This window comes from Argentina silus, assembly GCF_951799395.1.
Source record: "Argentina silus genome assembly, chromosome: 15".
NCBI lineage: Eukaryota > Metazoa > Chordata > Actinopteri > Argentiniformes > Argentinidae > Argentina > Argentina silus.
Window position 1 is genome coordinate 16,698,461 of NC_139669.1, and position 18,300 is coordinate 16,716,760.

Genomic DNA, 18,300 nt, shown 5'->3' on the forward strand with positions numbered 1-18,300 from the left:
CCTGGTTATTTATTCCTGTAACCAACCCTCCAAAAATGGATGCATTCAAACAGTCAAACAAAGCATCTACAGTAAACAAAACTGTGGTTTAGACTTGGCATCCCTTGTTGTTATTTATTTATTTATTTATTTATATAAACTCTGTTCTATTGGAATGAGACCCTGAAGCTCATAGTTATTGGAATGAGACCCTGAAGCTCATAGTTATTGGAATGAGACCCTGAAGGTCATAGTTATTGCTCATTCCAACTATTGTACACACAGAGAAGACATTAAGTCAACCACATACCTGCAAACCTAAACCAGGTCCAGGTGGCCCACACAGCCACATAGAAGATGACTGATCCGAAGCGCAGGCCTCCCCTGACCTGCAGACGGCTGACATAGGCCTGGATGATTGCTCCTGGGATGAGCACCCAAGGAACAGTCAGATGAAGGAAGGACAGATTCTGGTTGGACCAGCTGGCATGAAGGGCTGAGAGAGCTGCCACCCCATTACAGAGATAGAACAGGGCATCTGGGATCTGCTCAGTCTGTGATGTGTGGTGAAAGTCTAGGATTTACCACTCTGTACTTCAGCTCTTCTGAGATAAGAATCAAGAAACAAGTCCTGAGTAGCCACAATATCGGTATTTATTGCTTGCAAACAAGAGACAAGAGCGTAACAGCAGCCCAGCGTAGATCCGGGGGTCCGTTCAGCACCGCTAAGGCTATCGGCTAATGGGCTTGTGTTTACGTGAGAGAGGGCGGGAGAGAATGAACAATGGGGAGACTTTCTTACCGATTAATCAGCGTTCAACATTTCACACCTATCAGCAAGATATGTCTGTTCCCCCATTACTGCGCTCCCTCACCACTCCCTCCGAAATCACAGCTGTTCATATGGTAAATCATACAGTGCTTCTCAGAACAATGGCTATAGAACTTTAGAGGTGTGGCAAGAGAAAATGTAATCACAGTATTTACACAAGTTGTATCAGTCATATGAAAGTCTATAACCTGAAAATAGTTCTATCAATGTATTTTCCATAACAGATGGTACCCCCTTGGAACCACAGCCCCCTAGGAGACTCCCCAGTCGGTCTGTGGAGACAGGCTGAGGCCCCACGGGGATCAGAGACTTCTCAGCAATGGTGTTGATGAGGTGGGAGAAGGTGCCATAGAGGGGAGGCTGCTGTGGTTGGTAGAGCAAGTGGCGGCATTTATGTCCTTTGACTCTCCGTATTTGTGTACATAAATAAAAAACAGTTTTCCTGAATAATTCTGATTTGACTGGTCCTGATTCCACAACATTTCCACAACAGATGTATGACAACAGTTCTAAAGGGTAAAACTCCCTTCCCTGTGATACAGTGAGAAGGGCAGATTGCATGGTGCTGTGCTACATAGGTAATCATTAATAGTTAGGTCACATAATGCTAGAATAACCTCTGACTGAACTAGAATGAGCCATTTGTCTCTGCACCTTCAGAAGGTACAGGGGCACACCAGGAGGTTCATAGGTTGGAGAAACAAACATGCCATAAGAAGCGCCTGTTTGGCTGCATTTCCATACTTTGGTTTCTCACCAATCATGTTGTTCGATTTGAATCATGAAATCGGAGAGGTGACTATAATTCGGTTTCTGTCCATTCGTATGTCACACACTTTTTCTCCAACACCACTGGAAACATTTTTATGAAACTTGGGTGAATGATGGGTCTTGTTATAGAGATGCGGCATTTACGAAATTACTTGTGTGGCCCAGTTTTGACAAAACTATGGAGAAAGATGTGTCTTGCCATAGAGATTCTTCAGGAGTTTCGAGGTGACGCCAATTCATCATTAAAAACGTCATAATAGGGTGCAAAGTGGAGAGCTACAGTATGTGTAGCCTAATACAGTAGGCATATAGCCTTATGAATTTGGGAATAATATCTTTGGTGGTTTCCTCATGTATATGATGTCACGTGGTCTATCTTCCTATCTCCTATCCAATGTGCCACTTAACAATGACTCTCAGGGTGTCATTCCAGTAAAACTGCTTGTTTGCAGTTTTTGGAATGCCTTGTACACACAATGGTACACCAGTACCACAATACGTACGTGACAATTCTTGCGTAGGCCGAAAGATTACTGGAACTGAACAGGTAATGGGAACAACTAAGACAGGTTATGAACTCTGTTCTATTGGAATAATACCCTGAAGGTCATAGTTGTTCGAATGAGAGACCGTGAAGGTCATAGTTATTGCTCATTCCAACTATTGTACATGCACACATGGGAATAACTATTTTACTGTAACCATGTAGTCCTACCAACTCTCTACATTTCAACTGATTCTATAGATATATCAAGATACGGCTTTTCAAACTCGAATTATGTTTGTCTTTTTCAAACAGCCTGGAGTTCCTGGAAAACTCAAGTTTTTGCTGTATTACAAAGTGGTGGTTGTTAATGAATGTTGTAAATGGATGTTGTTGGATCTGATTATTGTTGTTAATGGCGATTGATGGATAACAATCTTTCTCTAGACAGGAAGTAGATGATAGGATGAAACCTCACCAGAGATAAAGGTGGCAATGTGATGAAAACACAACACAACAAAAAAAAATGTGTACTGTAAGTCCAGGTTTTATGACAAAACTGTAGGAATCAACAGTAAAATAAACTCTTGAAAATGATTCATACATTGTCACATCAATATGCATAAATGCTATTTGGTATATGAATATTAACCATACAAATCCATCAAGTGATCTCCTGGTAAATAAGCAATTCTTCATATTGATTTAACTTCAAAATCTTTATCAATAAAATAAATAGTCCTTCATATTCCCTGATTTAACTGATTTAACATTCATAAATGAATCTAGCAACTACCAATAAACATACAACGTGAGGATTCTTTGGTCTAATTAAAATTAATGCATTCCCCAAAAACAACACATAAATTACATTCAATAAATAAAGGTCCCTTTGTTTTCCTTCTTTTGAACATAAAATCAATGTAACAATTCACACTTAAATGTACCGTTAAATCTATAACATAGGCTATATACAAATGAAATACAAAACTTTATTTCATTTCATTCTTTTTTTTAAAACATTATTTTATGTAACAGTATATAAAGTGTCAAAGTAAAGTGTCAAAGATTGCATTTGGCGTTTGACTCCAGTCTAGTGATTGATTGCCATGCAATTAGCAGAAAATTACAGTTCAACTGTTTTTTTTTTTTTACACTCTTCACGTTTCAAGTGAATACTGGTCATTGGGGGTTAGTGCCCTGAGGCGGCATGGCATGGCATTTGGTTGCTCTTAGTCAAAGGGAGATGGAGGAAACAGGGAATGGAGGGAAAATAGAGTGGAGGAGATGGGGGGCCTCACAGCATGCTGCTCTTCACTCTCTCAAAGATCTGTCGGACTTTCACAGCAGGGACACAACCTTCTCTTACGATGGTTATTGTACCTAAGAAGACATAAATGCAGTACTGAATGAGTGTCCGCAGAGAAACAAGGAAATATTAGTTAAAAGTTGATACAGCAGTACAGTGTTATGAATGACCGTCATGTATCAGTATGCTGTTGCAGACCTTCATCAATCTTCAGGCAGTTGACCACAGTGGAAGCTACCACTTCATTGGACTCCCCGTCACACAGAACCCCTTGGATCTTGTGTCCCAGTCGGCTATAACAAAGACAGATAGTATAAGTCACCGTGTCAAGACCAGAAAGCACTGGTGCAACACAAATCGGGCTGTCTTACAGCAAAAACAAAGCAGTCTAACCACTTAGACAAGTCTGCAACTGGCACCACAAATAATACAGCATCACATTACATAATATTTAACAGGTTAAAGGATGATGATTTACATTGATGATAACATTTTATGAATGACTGCCAATAGGCCTTGAGTACGCTTGAGTTATGGAGTACAATAGAATACTGAGAGGAGACCCTTACCTGACGACCATGTCGTGGTGTGTGCTGTCAGGTTCTCCACTGGGATTGGCTGAGGTGATGGCTAGTGGTCCAGTGATGTCACACAGGTGCACGGTCACAGTGTGGTCAGGAACACGGATCATGATGCTGTCCTTGGTCCCTACACGATCATAGGCTGGTCCCACACCTAAGCACCACAGATGAACAAATATTGGACTTCCACAATGTGGAATGTAGAAAAATAGTTATCAGTCCTGCCCACTATTTTCAGGGACTCCAACAGTCAATGTGCAATTTGATCCCTGCATGAGAGTAAGCCACAACAGCAGCCATGGTTACCCAGTTTGTTGAGCCAGTCTCCCTTGCTGACGATGCAGCTGATGCCCCCAGGGTAGACACTTCTCATGAACTCCCAGAGAAGGGGGCTGAAAGGGGGCTTGGCCGCCACGAGCTGCTCCACACTGGAGATACAGATACAGATGGGCTTCTCTGCTGGACGGTCCTACCAGGGATCACACCAGAGTTGCCATTAGGGGTTAAAACCAAGGGTTCACCATGAAAACAATCCAGTTTTTAATCCTTGTGCATGTAATGTTTCATTAAATGCATTGACTGGAAAGAGTATATAGGTTACTATTAAGCAGTGCATCCAAATATAGAGATATTGGATTGATTTAGCATGTGTAAGTGATAGCTGTCTGTCTTACTTTGATGTTGTAGATTCTCTCTATGGCCTGTGGGTTCTTGCAGGAGGCTGCCAGGGCGTAGACAGTATCAGTGGGGATGCCACAGACGCCACTGTCATCCAGCAGCTTGGCAATCTTCATAAGGCCACCGGTCAGCTGAGAGTCAGCCACGGGACAGGGGAGCTCTGGCGTTGTTCCCCTCTTCTTCTCATTCTGAGACATGGAAAAGATGGAGAATATATTGAATGGATTGAAATGGAATGGAGTAGAGTGAAATGGAGTGTAAATTAGCTGGATGAAGTGCAATAGAAATAAATGGAGGTGAATCAAAAAGAATAGAACACAATTGTTAGAATGTATTTTCCTTTGTAGTTGCCACTTCCCTGCTGACCATTCACTTGGACAGTAGTTTGGTGTCCCAAGTTGACTTGACGAATAAATTGTCTTCATTCAACTTTCAATTTAAGTATCTACCTTCTTCCACACACCATTGGATCTTATTCTTCAATATCAGAAACATCATCATTACAACAATGGAATAAAGTGAAGTGGAGTGGGCCAGTTTATATCCCAGTTTATTCAACTCAGGGTGAAATGATCAACAAGCTCCCACCTTGAACAGCGGTGGGCCAATTGGCAGCAGTCTCTTGGAGAAGATGCAGTTGACCAGTGATGCCAGGGCTCCGTACAGACAGATGATAGAGAACACTGCAAGCATGGCAACTGGAAAAACAATGCAATGTTAGAAGTTAACAGTAACTTCTACAGACAGCTAGTTCTAAATAAAATTGCCCATTACACAACTCCTGCCTGAACAAGTGCACTGATGGTAAATAAACCACAAATAAGCAATAAACATTCAAACCGATATAGTAACTTTTGTGAGATAGGAAAGCGTATTGCTTACTCTCTAGCTGGTAGGGCAGCCGTTGAAGGGTTGAGAGGAGGAAGCAGACCAGTATTACCTCCATGATTGTAGTCAGAGACAGCAGAACCAGGTTCCCATAGGCAGCTGAGCAAAGAGATGGAAGGAAGGGTCATGAATAGAGGACAAAAACTTGTTCCCTCAGTGTCCATTTATGACAAGAGGTAAGATCGGCTATTGTAAAATCATGTTGAGACTCACCAGTCAGCATGAGGAAGGCATTGATGACCAGGAAAGCTATGGCCCCAGCTGTGAAGCCATAAGCCCCCACCGTGGAGATCTGGAGCAGGTGTCCTGTAACAAATGCAGTATTTTATTACTCAATGGATCATACAACAATACAATACAACAATAACACAAAATACAGGCCTCATAGCGATACACCATTATTTCCCCTTGGGACAGAGAAGACATAAGTCAACCACATACCTGCAAATCTAAACCAGGTCCAGGTGGCCCACACAGCCACATAGAAGGAGGGGATGACTGATCCGAAGCGCAGGCCTCCCCTGACCTGCAGACGGCTGACATAAGCCTGGATGATTGCTCCTGGGATGAGCACCCAAGGAACAGTCAGATGAAGGAAGGACAGATTCTGGTTGGACCAGCTGGCATGAAGGGCTGAGAGAGCTGCCACCCCATTACAGAGATAGAACAGGGCATCTGGGATCTGCTCAGTCTGTGATGGTACCCCCTTGGAACCACAGCCCCCTAGGAGACTCCCCAGTCGGTCTGTGGAGACAGGCTGAGGCCCCACTGGGATCAGAGACTTCTCAGCAATGGTGTTGATGAGGCGGGTGAAGGTGCCGTAGAGGGAGGCTGCTGTGAAGAGGGAACAGGCCACCCCGAAGAACACCTTGTAGCCCTGGAGGGGGATCTGAGGGATGGTGGAGACGGTGAGCAGGAGGAAGAACATGTTATGAGTCAGCTCCAGGGTGTCTGTGTTGAGGCTCACCACACAGAGTACCAGGGCTGCTGCCACGAAGAACCAGTCACCCACCATTGCCTCCCTACCAGCAGCCACTTCTCCCTCATTCACAATCAGAGCTGAGGCCACAAACTCCTCCCAGGCCTTGATCAGCCAGTAGGTGGCTTGGAGCCCGAACTTGGTGGTGTGGTAGCAGTCTTGACGCAGGTGGGCGTAGTAGCTGGACAAGAGCTGGGCAGCTGAGATGATGGAGAGCCAGACCGCGCCCAGAGCAAAGGAGCTTATGTACCCGAAGCTGTAGAAGGCAAAGATGAACGGAGAGACTGTGTCACAGAAGAACCCAAGGGCCATGGGCTCGGCGTATTTCGTATTCTTCTTCTTCTCCTGGCCAATGCTTTGGGCACTACCGGCATTGGTGGTCCCCAGCAGCAGGACATTGAAGAGCGGGGTTCCAAAGCCCTTGAGGATTAGCCGCTGAGCCAGGCCTTTGAACAGTAGCGCAGCCGAGCCGTAGATGGCAAACAGCAGGATGAGAAGCTCCATAACCCCAGAGACCACCAGAGCCCAGCTCGCAACCACACCCACCGCTTCAAACAGGAGGGAGAGTGTGATGGTCCCGAACACGAAGGGCATGATGTAGTTGACTGTGGCAGAGCAGAAGCTCAGGATGAATGAGAGGAGGATGTACGGGACCAGACCAGCAATGGCTGTCCTTTTGATGAACAGCAAAGTAAGGCTGAGAGAGCTCTCTGACATGGTCCAAGTAGCATTCATTAGTTCAGTTAGATTAGACGTCAGGTTAGCAGACAGAGACATATTGTTCATAGACATGGTTTGGATGGGTTCAGTGGCGGCTCCCATAAAGATTCGGGTGGCGCCGAAACTGCCCCAGAGAGCAGCGTAGCCGACGAAGGCAGTGCCGCTCAGGTGGTCATACTTGCGGAACGAGAGGAAGCCTGCCACTAGTTGGCACAAACAGCCTATCAGGATGATGTGTACACCTGCAAACACACAACAAGCAGAGAGAGGAAGGTACAGTCAGTGATCTAGAATGGCCCTTGCAAACTAAAATCAAAGTGCATGGCTGAGAATTTGAAGAACAATGCACATATTTCAGAGCTAGAAGAACGTGTCCTATGAAAATGTATTTCTGATAATCAAAGCAAATGATACCAATAACACTTCATTGACAGAGATAATATATGCATTAAAGCCTGTGTCATGGTGTACCTGCTAAAATGTTCTCCACCCCCACAGGTCCAATGCCTGTGTGCGCTGCGTTGAAGTTCTGCAACAGCACGATGAATGCACTGATGCCATTGGCCAACATGCCCAGAACCCCCGGCTCGCCATAGAAACTGGCAGGAAAACCATCTGCTGTTGCCATGGCCTCTTTTGTTGTGTTTTAGCTGAAAACAACAGGTAATATACAACATAAGAGAACTGGAAAGACATTAGACATATGACAGAATTAAATGCAGGAAATACACATAACATGTTGATTGATAGAAATACCAATATTTCAATATGACTAAAACTCCATACTGGCTCAATGTAGTTCACCATAAGGTTTTTAGATACTGGGTGTGACAGAGTGGTCAGCCAACATTCTTATACAACCCATTTCTCACAAATGAAAATATATATTGGCTCATTCATTGCTTTGTCTATTCTGTGAAATGAAAATGAAAGTATGACCACGCCTCAAGTATAAATATGTTTTGGACAATAAATAACCAAAAGATCTATTTGCTGAGTTGATGTCACTGACACAGTCATATTTTCATAACATGAGGGATAAATGTTATTTCAACTGGGACATTTGACATAGGTTATTTCTAGACAAGGAAAGACTTTGTATTAGCTACTGTATGAAAGGATTCAATTTCAATTCACTTCAATATTTTATGTTATCAATGAACATTATGACCAGAGCACCCTCTATATGCAGCATACAGTAGTTCACTAACACAATACCTAATAATTAGAGAGGAACAAATGTGTCTAGTAAATGTTTTCCAGTGTATATATCTTTCCACTAAGAAAGAATACAGTCATGTTCTTTGACATCAAAAAGCAACAATACATTTGTTTAGATTTTTTTATTGTTTTCTTTAATTCAGACTTTTTCTATTCCTCTGCTATTCTTGCTATTTCTTTCTCCCTGCCTCCATATATTTCTCCTTCTTTCTCCCTCTCTCGTCCTCCCTCCCTATCTGTCCCCTTCACTTCCTTTCTGTCTGAGCACATTTACAGTAACACCTTGTGCAGCCCAGTCCCTGCCTGTTCACAGGTATGCTGAGTTTCATATCCACCCACCACTGTGACAGTGGCAGGATGCAGGAGACACAGGTGCCTCTATTCAGCAGCCAGTGTAGGTGACAGAGAGCCAGCAGGCTGCTGTCTCCGCCTTTGAGCCTGAGCTAATGCACTAAGACTGAACCCAAGAGTAATTCTGGAAGAAGCTATAGGACAGCTTACACCCAGCAGGTAGTGTTTATATGTCAGACAGTCTTTCTCCTCTCATTTTAGATAAGTACAAGTAAGACTGGTTGTATTGTTAACTTAGCAGTGCCAAGACAGGTGTTTTGATGAGACTGGAGCTGCCTATCGTGTGGGTGTAGAGAGAGCAGAGAGATGAGGAGAGTACTCTGCCTCAGGGCATTCAGAAATGCAGGACAGGTATACGCTTCTCTGTGTCATAACAACCCAGCTCAACCCAACTCTGTCTACTGATGGGAAGCTCCACAGACTCCAGGTAAGTTACACTCACAATACAAAAGTAACATCTGAATCCTGAATAAATCAATAAATAAAGTATGCACAGTGATGTAAACAAAAGCCTTAACTGTGAGAAATACATAGTGTTGCTTTGCATAGAATAATTGACTACACTGTGAATTTTTAAGACACACTGTTCTACATCATCACCATGAATATGTGAATATAATATTCTATAACTTTGAAATGAGCATACACCATATTTAGGTGCTATAAAGATATGCAAAGATACTGTCCATTCAGTAAAATGGTAACGGAAGTATTTACCTGTTGAGGATGCTCAGTGAGAAGACGTGTTGAGTTGGTCTGGAGGAAGTTGTACGTTTATCATACATATGCCATTCCAGGGGGTAGGAGGAGTTCCAGTCAAAAATTCCCCCAGACCAACCCCATCTCCCCCCCATAGATGACATCATCGTCTTTCACCTAAGACAATCGACTTCCTCCACTTGATGATGAAGAATCACACTATGATTGGAAAAAAAGTTTCTTTGGAAGTTCCAGCCCTTCCCTGCCTTTTTCTGGCCTTTATCAGTCCACGGGTATATAAGGAGGACTCACCTGAGAAACAGAAACATCCTCCATCACCGCAACGCCCTTCAGACACTCAACCAAGAAGAGACAGAGAGAGGAAAAGACAGAGAGGAGGAGAAACAGAGTGAAGCCAAAATAGACAGAAGAAGACAGAACACACACTCAAACAACCCAGCGTTACCAAACAGTTACCACAGAGTGACGACATGCTTTCCAAAGTACAGGTAAGCATCAACTTTATGTATGCCCAATGTAGACACTGTGTCATGCATGCCTTTATTTATTGGGACATAGAGTCCATTTGTGGTTATTTATTTCATATTCTGTCAGTTTGTGAGATCATGAATCTGGAAGATGGAGTTTGAAGTGTTTTATAATGGGGGATTCTTTAGCTGTTTAAATCACAACCCTGGTATTGCTTTGAAGGGTTTTTCTATTCCTGTGGTAACTATTGGCCAGTGAGACACAGTGTATACTTAAAACCTCTGTCTGCTTCCCTTCTCCATTAGAGCAGTAAAATATCAAAACAGGGTCAAGACATTTACAGACATTGATGTGTTATTTAACCAGATGTGTTTAGAACATACGATGCTGTCATATGGTGTTTTAATTTAATCACATAGTTGTTCACCTTGCCAATGCTACACCTGGTTGCATACACTCACCTGTTCAAAGGTTTTTTGATGAGGGACACGCAGGCAGAGCAGGACTTATTACAGTAGTCCACAGAGACCAAAGGCTCATTTCAAGCCTGTGAAGAAGAGAGACAGAAGGTCACTGCACTCATCCGCTGGCTCTAATTGATCTCTCACTCTCTGATGACTCTAATTGGACTGAGAGTACTTTGGCTCAGAGCATGGCAGTGCAGCACTATGCATTTCAAGGCAGTTTTGTGGTGCGTTGATAGTGTAGCAAGGCACAGGTAGCATTATTGAATTAAGGTCAAGTAAATCAACAGCAATTGCTTGTCTCCTTAATTGCTCTAAAAATACTGCTCGTTCAACGTCATTGACACAGTCCATTGTGTACTCAGTAGCTTACAATTCCTATGCACTGTGTTGTCACATACTATTAATGTGATGTTGCTGCCCTGTCTGCCACCCTCAGGGAATCTTCAGACCCATGTGTGCAATGAGAGGACTGCACAAGTCTGCACTGGAAGGTAAGCTCAGCTCTCTCAACTGCCTGCTTTAGAACTGTCCATTTATCATAATATCAGTCTGTCACAGACAGGCCGAGAGGATTAAGGAAAACATTTAGGCATTTCACTTTTGGCTAGGCTATAAGGAAATAGTGTTTTTATGGTAAATATTGGTCTAATCTATACATACAGCTGGTGTTGATTCTCTACCTCTTCTCCGTCTGATTTGAGACGTGTGTAAACGGAGCTCAGAACACACTGGGGAGTTTCTAAACATTCCACTCCCCTCCTCTCCTCCCTTCTTTTACCCTCCCCTACCATCTCCCCACTTCCTCCTCCTCTCCTCCTCCTCTGCTCCTGCCACCCCTCTCCGTTCTTCATCCTCCTCCCTCCTCTCTCCTATCCTCCATCTCCTCTCCTCCAGTGGTGGAGCGTCCAGCCCCGGAGGACACAGTCACAGCCAGCTTTGGGAGGTTCATCCATGGGGTGAAACCGCAGCACCTCTCCCCCACGGTGCTCCACCGCAGCAAGAGGATGCTGCTGGACAGCGTCGGGGTGGGCATCCTGGGCAGCACCACTGACGTGTTCGAGCTGGTCCTGCAGCACTGCCAGGTGAGAGAGAGGGAGGGAGAGAGAGAGAGAGAGAGAGAGAGAGAGAGAGAGAGAGAGAGATCAAAAGGGGAAAAAAACCTCATGAGCCTATTCAGATGACATCTAGCCCAGTAATTTCAACATGGATGAGATTGGTCTGACGTGTAACCTCCTAACGTCTGCTCTCTCTGATCACGTGTCCCCTTCTGTCCCCCGCAGCACATGTACGCCCCTGATAACATCAGCTCTGTGTACGGACGCGGGGGCACCAGACTCTCCCCAACGCTCGCAGCCTTTGTCAACGGAGTGGCGGTGAGTAGAACAGGTGGACTAGATCGAAACATCGACAGCCCTAATCCCAACCCTTCAGCGATGCTACCTGTCATAGATCTCTCCTTTAAGCAAAAGGGGAGGCAGCCACAACCGACATGTAGATGCACACTAGTCACTGGGTAAACATAGACATAAAGCCCATCACTTCACAACCTCCTTCACTCCTTTGCCCAGGCCAATGGCACAGGCTGGATAACCAATCCACCCTACCCGCCACAGGAGGGTCAGATAGAAATCCCAGGCATACCTCAGCCAAGCAGCCAGGGCTTCCCCAGTCTGTGGCTTAGACAGGAGACGGATACAAATACTGAGCATTGATGGGCAGATCATTGTCTTGTCCATGTTAAGATCATTTGGCTCCACCCTTGGCTGAACTTAGTCACAAGGTCAAAAACATATTTACAAGTTGAAGACGTCAGCTGGGTGGGAGACAGGAGAATAGCCCCTCTGTGCACAATAATATGGCTGCTTTACTTAGCTTGCGTGCAGGAAATATTAGGGACATATTCCTGGAGTCTGTATTTACGCCCTCGGAGAGAGACAAAGCCTGGTACAGTTATTAGAACAGCTCATGTTTTCCTGTTGGCCATGGTGGCTGTTATTGTTAGGGAGAGGCAGAGACATGAACAGGAGGACCATTGGTGCTCCTAACCACAGACAGACAGACATGACAGACACAGGCAGAGGTCAAAGAGAGAGAGCAGTCAGAATCCAAGAAAAGTATTGTATAAGTATATTGTTGGCAGTCAGTATTTTGTCTTGTGCGGTAAAGACATGCCTTGCACGGTGTTGTGGAGACACAGTGTAGCAACTGTGAATTGTGAACAGTTATAATAAAGAAGATTTTTTTCTTTATAACTGTTAGTAATCGATCTTCTCATGCCTGTTGCTTTTAGGCTCACTCCATGGACTTTGACGACACATGGCACCCAGCCACTCACCCCTCGGGGGCGGTACTTCCTGCTCTGTTGGCCGTCAGCGACATGCTACCCAGTAACAGCAAGCCCAGTGGGCTGGACCTTCTGTTGGCATTCAATGTGGGCATCGAGATCCAGGGAAGGCTGATGAGATTCTCCACAGAGGCCCAAAACATCCCTAAGAAGTGAGTCCTACACATGCCATCAACCATCTGTGCTACTTGAGTTCGGTGACACCAGTGACACAGCTTCTCTCTGTGTACTCCTATGGCAGTGGGGTTGGTCACCTCAAGAGCAGCATCTTGTTATGTAGACACCCGTGCTCACTCCAGCATACTAGTGACACAACAATGACAGGGCTGTCAGCAGGTGGAGCAATTAAGCAGCTCTTAAAACACGTTGTTTAGTCATCAGAAAGGGAGGTTTCAAAATATCTGACCTCTGTTTCTCTCTGTCTCCCTCTATGCCTGTCTCTGTCTCTCTTTTTTTCTCATTTTCTCTCTCTCTCTTTTTTCTCTCTCCTCATCAGGTTCCACCCTCCCAGTGTGGTTGGCACCCTGGGCAGCGCTGCAGCCTGTGCCCGCCTCCTGTCTCTGGACCGCAGCCAGTGCAGCCATGCTTTGGCCATCGCTGCCTCTCTGGCTGGGGCACCCATGGCCAACGCGGCCACCCAGTCCAAGCCCATTCACATCGGCAACGCGTCCCGGCTGGGGCTGGAAGCGGCCCTGCTGGCCTCTCGAGGCCTGGAGGCCAGTCGTCTGGTCCTGGACGCTGTCCCAGGGGTGGCCGGATTCAGCGCCTTCTATGAAGACTACTCCCCACGACCTTTGAACTCCCCTGAAGAGGACGAGGGGCCTGGCTTCCTGCTGGAGGAGCAGGACATCGGCTTCAAGCGCTTCCCTGCCCATCTGGGGATGCACTGGGTGGCAGACGCGGCTGCCTCTGTCCACAAGGTCCTTGTGGGTGTCGGCTCTGGCACCGTCTCCCCTGGTCAAGTCCAGGACATCCTGCTGAGGGTCCCCCACTCCAAATACATCAACCGGCCTTTCCCTGAGTCTGAACACCAGGCCCGACACTCCTTCCAGTTCAATGCCTGCAGCGCCCTCTTAGATGGGGAGGTGACAGTGCAGTCCTTCTCCCCAGCAGCTCTAAAGCGCCCCGACCTGCATGCCCTGCTAAACTGCGTCCGCGTGGAGCATCCCCACGACAACCCCGCCAACTTCGACCGAATGTACGGCGAGGTGCAGGTGACGCTGGTGGGAGGGGATGTTCTGAAGGGCCGCTGTGACACATTCTACGGCCACTGGCGCAACCCGCTGACCAATGACAGTCTGAGGAAGAAGTTCCGGAACAACGCAGGCGCGGTGCTTCCTCAGGAGAAGGTGGAGGGGCTGATCGAAGCAGTGGAGGGACTGGAGAGTCTCGAAGACTGCACACCCCTCCTTTTACAGCTGCAGTGAACCGACAAGAGAAAACCTGTCAAGCAAACACATAACAAACACACACACGCACACGCACACACACACACACACACACACACTTTCTGTCTTTCACATTAGGTGTCTTAGGGTGAAGTTTCAGGACTTAGATCAAGTACTGTGATGACAGCAGATGTTTGGTTTCTACCATGCATATGTTATCCTTACATGTAAAGTCCTTATGAAAGTACATTGCATATTATATATTGCAAATTATAGCATTAAAATGTAATACTGTGAGCTGAATGTAAGTGAATTATCTACTAAGGGGTTTAATTGTATATTGAATGATTTACATTCAAGGTTAAATGAAATGATTGCAAAGTACTGTACCTTATACTGTATGCCTGTTTATAAAATGTTTTACTTGACAATGTATCAATCATCCAGAGTAGATTGTGTGAATGGTGAAACTTATTCATTTAAGGATGGAAGTGCCACGGATGTATGTAAATGTGAATTTGCTATGAATATTTTATGTTTTATTTTCTGTTAACATACATTTGGTTCACTGGGGACTATTCTATATACTGTCATTTATATACTGTTAATATATATATAAAAAAAATAGCATTCTGATGCTAGTAGCCTAATGATATTTCCTTTGTTCAATAAAAACATTGAAAATTACTGAAGCATCTTTTCTCATTATTTCACAATGGCAATACGACTTACAACACAATGGTAAAATGTGTCTTGAAAAGATTAATTAAGGAGAGATAAAAAAAAATAAAAAAAGGTACTAGGTACAGTGTAAGCCATAAACTAAACAGACAGGCACTAAAGACAGGCAGAGACAAAGGCCCTTTCTCAATTGTAAGAAACTCAATTCCTTGCGTCCTCTATTCTGTCCTCTACTCGCTTCTTCTCAAAAAGCATTGGAAGAGAATATCTAAGGGGAGGAGCCTAGATCTCCTCCGATGCGTTTTGAGTAGAAAGTGAATGAAGGACAGAGGAGAAGATGCCAGGAATCAAGTTTCAAACAGAAAGGGCCATAGCTACAGCTATTACATATGTCTCTTGCTGTACATGTTTAACAAGATAGAGAAGATGGTATTGATGGTGGTGAGGCAATAGAATGACAAACAAAGCCAGTTGTATGGCTGAGTTACAGATTTTCTCCTAACGAATCATTTGAATCCACTGATGTACTTATGTGGCAGGTGTTTTCAATTTCAGAAAGTAACACCTATTTCACCTAAAGTGTATGTGGTTCAACACAAGGAAAAAAGTTAATGTTCATGAATGAGTCAGCATTTACAACAGTTGATCCAGGAAGAACACGTTCAAGGATCGATAGAGGGGGGTTAAAGAGTAAACTGAAGCGGGAAGCCAATGATTAAGAGCTTGTGTTTAAGTGGGGAGAAGTGTTGGGAAAAGGAGAAACATTTCCTCATTCTCGTGTCCTTGTTGTCTGAGTGGAAATATTTCTTCAGTCAATATGTGGCTATAAATCTGGACAGGAGGAAATGTGAGGCTGTCCAGTCCAGGAGGGAACAGCCTTGTGTGTCTGCCCAGGGCAGCCCCACCCGTCCCCGGGGGGAAAACACACACGTTTACAGGCAGGACCCAGCCCTGCCTGGTCTCTCAATGTTGAAACAGTTGAATCAACAGAGAGATGCCCTGCAAAGTCTCCACTTCATATTAATAAAGCAGTAAAGGGGTTTTTATGAATGTTGGGAGAACAGACTGTGCTTGGCTGGGGGACTGTCAGGCTATCATCCCTCCCTAGGTCATGTCTGTGATGGCCTGTCTTGGTCAGTCTCTGCCATGGAAGCTCTCTCAGGAGAAAGGAATGAGAGTCTGCCTGTATACAGCAAAACTGGATACCGACAGTGTAAAACAACCCAAAACATGGCCTGGAGGGAGATGTTCCCCCAGGCCATGGGACAGGAGGTCCTTATTGAGATTCCCACTACAGCATAAAGGCATGAAAGGAATTACGAGAAAACAATCTTTTGAGTCACTACAACAGCCATGTATTGGGGATTGGGGTGCCAGGTAAAACATGAATGGGCCTGTGTGTGAGCAGGACTTCGACCTGTGAGGGTTCCCCTCCTGCATCTCAGTCAATGTGCATTGGTCATCTGAGTCCCAAAACCCAGAACTCCTCAAGTTACTTGCAACTTAACTTCCTTGGTTTATTACCAGGCCAGTGGTTTATACTCGGGCCGTTACCGTAACTTCTTCCCGAGGAAGTTTCAGTAATTTAGCTGCCAAGATGCTGGGCCGTAGTGGGCCGTAAACCTGGTTTTCCGGACACAGATTAAGGTCTAGGCTTTCCGGACACAGATTTCCGGACAGTCGTCGGTCTAGGCTTTGTCCAGGAAACCGGTCCATTGAGTATATACTGTACATAGGTATGTAGCCTCTCTGTAATGTTGTGCTTCTGTAAGAGTGGGGGGTTCAACTGGGGGGGACTGCATTGATTTGGTCACTGAAACCAAACACCCACATGCCCATATTGTATTTATGAAACTGTTATTCCTTTATCACAGGTGAGTCAGTATACTGTATTGTAGCCACAAATAAGGAACAAGGAAATGAATTCAATACAGCATAGACAGAGATTAGCTTTGCAACAGTGGAGCAGAAAATATAATAACTATTACAATAAAATTACGTATTAATTTCCACTTAATGCCTCTCCCTAAAGGCTCTCCCTTTGTTGCATGGTAATGAACAATACCAGCGCAAACGACATATGCGTGACCTACCATCTATGAATAAAACCACCAACATTGTTTGGTGTAATCTGAAAATGACTTCTGGTCCCTTTTCAGAAATGTTACCTCCACCATAACCTCACCCTGTCTTCAAACATACCATATCATATCTGTGTTTACTGTACCTATAGTCTAGATTTTATTGGTACACGCAAGGGAATCTGACCATGACAAACAAATAACAATCATATTGTTACGTTCCACGTAGGTTTGTCTGTTCTGTTTTCCCTCTTTCTTTATAGGGCGACATCACCACTCCCATTTGCTGCACCTGCTGCCAATCCTCCTAATCACCTGCCATCCCAGTCCAACCCCAATCAACTCCCTTCATTTAGTATTTAAGCTGTGTGTTGCATGCCAGTCGCTCTCTTCCTGAGCTCATGCTTTGTTGTACACTTTGATGTATGTATCCCCACTGACACTTGTTTCCCCCTACCTTGATTGTGTGTGTGTGTGGTAGTTGTTTGTATGGTCCAGGCCCTGGGGCAGGTAAGACAGAGGCCTCTATACTCTCACACGTAGGTGGAACTATTGTATAGATACACTAGGAAAGGGGTGGTTGCCAACCATGTACATTTTGATGTCCTTAGTCAGAGTAGTTAGTTAGTCAGAGAGGTATTTTGAGTTTGGACGTTTAGTTAGGATCAGTTAGTAGCCTCTCCTAACCCTCATAGATTTTTGTTACTTTCTTTTCTTTGGCAACATCTGTGTCGCCTTGGCCTGCGGGCTGCTAGTGTTGTGAGTGTCTGTTGTGTTGTCTGTACACCCCCCCCCCCCCCACTATTTACAATATACCACTATTTCAGTTCACTCCATCCTGGTCTGGTCTCCTTTATTTCACAACAACGCGCTCAAGATTCCTGCCTTTAGTTGGTCAAATCTGTTACGTACTTCCCTTTACCCTAGACACAACTGAGTCGTAACACATCTAGTTTAGACCAGCAGAAGTCCTTTCGGTTTTCAAGACTATTAACTTAACCAATTTCAAAGCATCGCTGAGTACAGGTCCAAGTTGGGCACTGTTGATACACTCAGGAAACGGTACATTCCTGCCACAGTCCAGATCTGTGAGCCAAGATTCTGTGTGTGTGTGTGTGTGTGTGTGTGTGTGTGTGTGTGTGTGTGTGTGTGTGTGTCTTGACAGACAGCACAGGACAGGATGTGTCTCCTGTGCAGTGTGCCGTTTTGGGGAGACAAAACACCGCAGCAGCACAGGACACAAGCAGACATCGAGTGCTGAATAACACATGAAGACTTCCTGTTCACTGCTGCTCATCCATCAGGGCCAAAGGCTGCTGCCTGGAACCTCACGTTCTGTGCCTTCCTGTGCCGAGTGT

At 45.0% G+C, this 18,300-nt stretch overlaps 1 protein-coding gene across 1 annotated transcript; it reads left to right on the forward strand.

Annotated features, from left to right (window-relative positions):
• The first annotated feature begins 9,836 nt into the window (after window positions 1-9,836).
• irg1l (immunoresponsive gene 1, like) lies at window positions 9,837-14,766 on the forward strand. The gene is made up of 6 exons (XM_083685666.1): window positions 9,837-10,001; window positions 10,885-10,939; window positions 11,343-11,530; window positions 11,729-11,821; window positions 12,739-12,944; window positions 13,289-14,766. The coding sequence occupies exons 1-6, from the start codon at window positions 9,984-9,986 to the stop codon at window positions 14,217-14,219; spliced, it is 1,491 nt and encodes a 496-aa protein (XP_083541792.1). The 5' UTR covers window positions 9,837-9,983; the 3' UTR covers window positions 14,220-14,766.
• Window positions 14,767-18,300: the final 3,534 nt, after the last annotated feature.